Source organism: Gavialis gangeticus, unplaced genomic scaffold (genome assembly GCF_001723915.1).
Source record: "Gavialis gangeticus isolate Ggan-Ray unplaced genomic scaffold, GavGan_comp1, whole genome shotgun sequence".
Lineage (NCBI taxonomy): Eukaryota > Metazoa > Chordata > Crocodylia > Gavialidae > Gavialis > Gavialis gangeticus.
The window spans coordinates 574022-578112 of record NW_017729004.1 but is presented as its reverse complement, the minus strand read 5'-3'; the positions used below and the strand labels follow the sequence as shown (position 1 = coordinate 578112).

Sequence of the window (4091 nt, the reverse complement as noted above, 5' to 3'; positions counted from 1 at the left end):
ACATCAGGAGGCGCGACTTCACGGTCAGGGCGGCTAGGGTCTGGAACCAGCTTCCAAGTGAGGTGGTGCAGGCTCCCACCCTGGGGGTTTTTAAGAGGAGGTTGGATGACCATCTTATTGGGGTCGTTTGACCCCAGTGCTCTTCCTGCCATGGCAGGGGGTCGGACTAGATGATCTGCTCAGGTCCCTTCCGACCCTAGAAACTATGAAGCTATGAAGCTCCTCGCCTGCCCACAAAGCAGGTCCACTGGCTAGGACATGCTGAGCCTAGTCCCTACCTGAAGAGAATAAGCAAGTCAAATAAATAAATAACCACAGTGCAAACCCGCTTCCCCCGCTTCACTGGGAGACTGGGGCTTCAACGCTGCTTCAGAGCGGGAATGAGATGGGAGGCTGGACCCAGGACGTACCTGCTCAGGGTGCTGCCAACATCCTGCAAAGGGAAGGAAAGCAGAGCTCAGCGACCTGTTGCGATGGACCTGCAAGTCCCTTGGGCTGCCTGGGTGCACCTGGGGATTGCAGCCCAGAGCCCTCCCTGCCCCGGGTCACTCTGCGTTCACAGGTCTCCAGAATCGGGGCCCCCAGAGCAGAGACAACCCTGGCCTGGGAGAGGGTCTGCCTCCATGGGCCTTGCTGCAAGGTCAGTGGACAGGCTCCCAGAGGACAGACACATGGGAGTTAATGCACTGGGCAGGAGGTAGTTTCTGGAGCTCCAGAACGTATCCCCACGGGCGCTGCTCTCCACCGCAGAGGAAGAGCTACTGCCGCGGCCGACATACGCCAATCTGTGGCATGTAACTCCACATTTCAGTGTAGCAATCAGTAAATCTGTGGCACCAGGTAGGAAGGAAAGGTACAGCATGCCCTTTCCATCCTGCAACGCAGTCTCACCTTGAGGAGCTCCGTTGCAGGCTGGCCACACTTCTTCTCCACCTCGGTGACCAGAGTGGCAAGGAGGGACTTCTTCTCCGAAACCCTGGTGACATATTCATTCTGCCTCTTTAAAACCTCGTTTTCTATCACTTCCAGCTGCGACAGGAGGAGGCACTGCTGCTCGCTCAGGAACTGGTGCAGCTGCTCAAATTCGGACAACACGTCCTGCCTCTCGGACTCCACCCGCCTCTGCCGGGAACAGGGCGAAGGGTTAGCAAAATCCTGGAGGAGCTGCTTTGCTTCTCATGGATCTTTGCATGCGAGAACATTGCCCGAGCTGGGGGAGTGCAAGGTTAGGTCTGGTGTGGGGAAGGCAGGGCAAACATCTTGCGGGGAAGAGAGGGAGGAGGGGATTTCACAGGAACTGAGCCCCAGGGAGAAGACGGCGGAGAGAAGGGGACAGAATGGTAGAGCTTGTGGATGAGATGGCCAAAGGGCGAGTGCTGCCCAAGGAGGCAACGTCGTGGTTGGGCAGAAGCAGCACTGGGGGTAAAAGGCCGGAGGAAGGAGAGATTCAAGACTCAAGCACAAGTCGGGCTCAGGAAGTCACACCTAGTCCAGACCCCTGCTTGAGGCAGGATTTCCCCGACTAACCCTTCCCAGTCAAGTGTCTGCTCAACCTACTTTTAAACAGGATGGAGATGCCACGTCCTCTCTGGGCAGCCTTTGCCAATGCCTAACCATCCTGGGAGAGAAAGCATTCTTCCTCATCTCCATCCTAAATTTTCCCTGGCTACAATTTAGGACCATTGCTCCTGGTCCTGTCCCTTAGTTGCTGCCACGGAGGGCAGTCTAATCACCACCCTCTTCACACTTGCTCTTCAGATATTTGAAAACTTTTCCAGGCCGGTCCTTTCAGCATGTCCAGAAGTCATGCTTCCCAGGCCTCTAACAATTTTGGTTGTCCTGTGTTGGAGGCTTTCTAATTTCTCCACATCTTGGTTGAAGCATGGGGCCCAAACCTGGACACTGGACTCCAGAGGAGGCCTCGCCAGCTGAACTGAGTAAAAGCGTCACTTCCCTCGATTTGCAAGTGATGTTCCCGTTAATACAGCCCATGGTGCTAGTGGTCTTTTTTTACAACAGGAATGCACTGTTGGCTCACATTTACCTTATGGGCTCCTGTGAGCCCCATATCCTTCTCTGCAGTCCTACAGCCTGGCCAGCCATTCCCCAGCCTGTATTTGTGCATGCAACTTTTTTTGGCTAAGATCAAGTGTGACTGGGGGCATCCAGACTCCCAGGACCCTGGGCCTGGGACTTGCATGTCATTCCTGTCTGGATATGGGGAGCATCTGAACTCCCAGGATGCAAGATACTGGTCTATTTGGAGTTACATGAACCCTGGATTTTTGTAGATTCCGTTATTGAGCTTTGCTTCTTTGAATTTGGAACTGAATTAGCCCTTGAATTCAATTTTTAAAAAGTCATCCCAAGCGTAGGACTTTGCACTCGTCCTTGCTGAGTTTCACGTGATTGGTTGTGGACCATTTCTCCATTTTTTCCAATGGAATCTGTATCCTAGCCCTGTCCTCCAGAGTGTCGGCAACTCCATCCATCATGGCATCACCTGCAAATTTCCTAAGGAGAGCAGAACGATCACACAGGACTTACAAAACTTTCGTCTGATCTGTCTGAGAAGGCAATGTCAAGTGAGCAGCCATTCTGGTGCAAAGGCACTCAATCCAGGGGTGGAAAAAAAAAAAAAACAAAAAAAATCAAGGGAGGGTGGTGGAGGCTAAAGGCTGAGCTTGGTATTAATGTGGAGGCCTAAGTCCCTGAGGATGAGAAGGCCTGAGGTTGGATTGAAATTACAAGAGGCAAGAAGGAGCAGCAGGGATGGAAAGTGGGTTTGTGTGGGTGAGAGGGGCCGGGGAGTGGGAAACAAGGGGCCTGATGGCAGCTATTGAGGGAGGGATTGGAAAGGGAGCCCGCGGCAGTGGGAGAAAAGAAGAGGGGAAAAAGGGGAATAACTGGCTTATTCAGGGAAGCTGGGGACCCACTGGGAAACAACCTGCTCCTAAAGCTAGAATGGGTAGGTGACAAAACTCGTGATGGATAGTCCTGCTGTCCCAGACAGAGGTGCACATTTCGCGTAAGTGGGGACAGTCCCCGTCATCTGCTCAGGCCCCAGCTAAGTGCAGAGTTTGCCCCTCTCATAGCAATGCAGTGGAGGTTGCGCACAGGGCTGCCAGCGCCGGGGATCAACCCAGCAGGATGTGAACACCCACCAGGCCCTCAAGAACCGTGGTGATCAGAAGACAGACACATGGACAGATGGGGAGACAGTTACCAGCATGTCATTGCTTTTCTCGTCTCCTTTGGGGTCGAATTCTTTCCTCTCTTGCTGCAAGAAATGCAAGCTGTTCTGTAGCTGCTCCTGAAAAGGAACGGGGGGCTTAGATCCGGGTGTCCTCTTCTGTCTACGCCTGCTTGCAGGGTGTTGGGGTGGAGGGACAGAAGTGGCTGTCCTACATGCCACCCTAATGCACCCTGGGCAACAGCCAGTGCACCTGGGATGGCTGCGTTCCTCACGCTTTATTTTAAAAAAAGCCTCTCGAGTGTGCTCAGGGCTTCCAGCCCAGATCCACCCCAACAAGGCAGATGATGCCACGTGCTGCGCCTCATCCTGGGAAGTCAACTTCCTTCGAGGGACCCCCAGTCACTCCTCTGCCCAAGATGCTCTCTTCCCCTCCTTCCCCCATGCCCACACTCTTTCTTTCCCCCCTGCCAGGATCCCCAGCTCTCCCCCATGCCAAGGTTGCATGCATCCACCAGCACCCCTGTGCCACATTGCTGTTGGTCTTCTTCCCATCAGAAAGGACCTTCTGCAATCCCTGCTCTGCCAGGGGCTCTGCGTGCCCCCTTCCTCCCCTGCCAGGTTTCCATACACCAGTGCTTTTGTGTGCACCCCCATCTCCCCCTGGTTTTGTATCCCCTCCCATGCCAGGGCCCCAGCACATCCTCAATCCACCCATTTCTCCTTTCCCACCCTCCCACAGCCCATAGTTTCTCCTGTCTGTGGCTCCATGAGCTCCCCCCACTTCCCATGCCAGGGACCCCATTCTCCACCCCATGCTGTTGGCTGTGTGTGCACTTTCTACCCCAGGCCCCCCAGTTCCCATTCCCCTAGGTAAGGATGGTAGGACCCCCCCCCC

General features: G+C 54.5%; 1 protein-coding gene across 1 annotated transcript in view; it reads right to left on the bottom strand.

Annotated features, from left to right (window-relative positions):
• The window catches only part of LOC109291132 (E3 ubiquitin-protein ligase TRIM39-like), a 10125-nt gene that overhangs the window by 5126 nt on the left and 908 nt on the right, over nucleotides 1-4091 (bottom strand). Inside the window, exons 2-4 of the mRNA XM_019507990.1 lie at nucleotides 3227-3313; nucleotides 892-1122; nucleotides 411-433 (exon numbers count right to left, since the gene is read on the bottom strand). Of these exons, the coding sequence (XP_019363535.1) occupies nucleotides 411-433; nucleotides 892-1122; nucleotides 3227-3313 (341 nt within the window). The remainder of the gene's footprint in view (nucleotides 1-410; nucleotides 434-891; nucleotides 1123-3226; nucleotides 3314-4091) is intronic.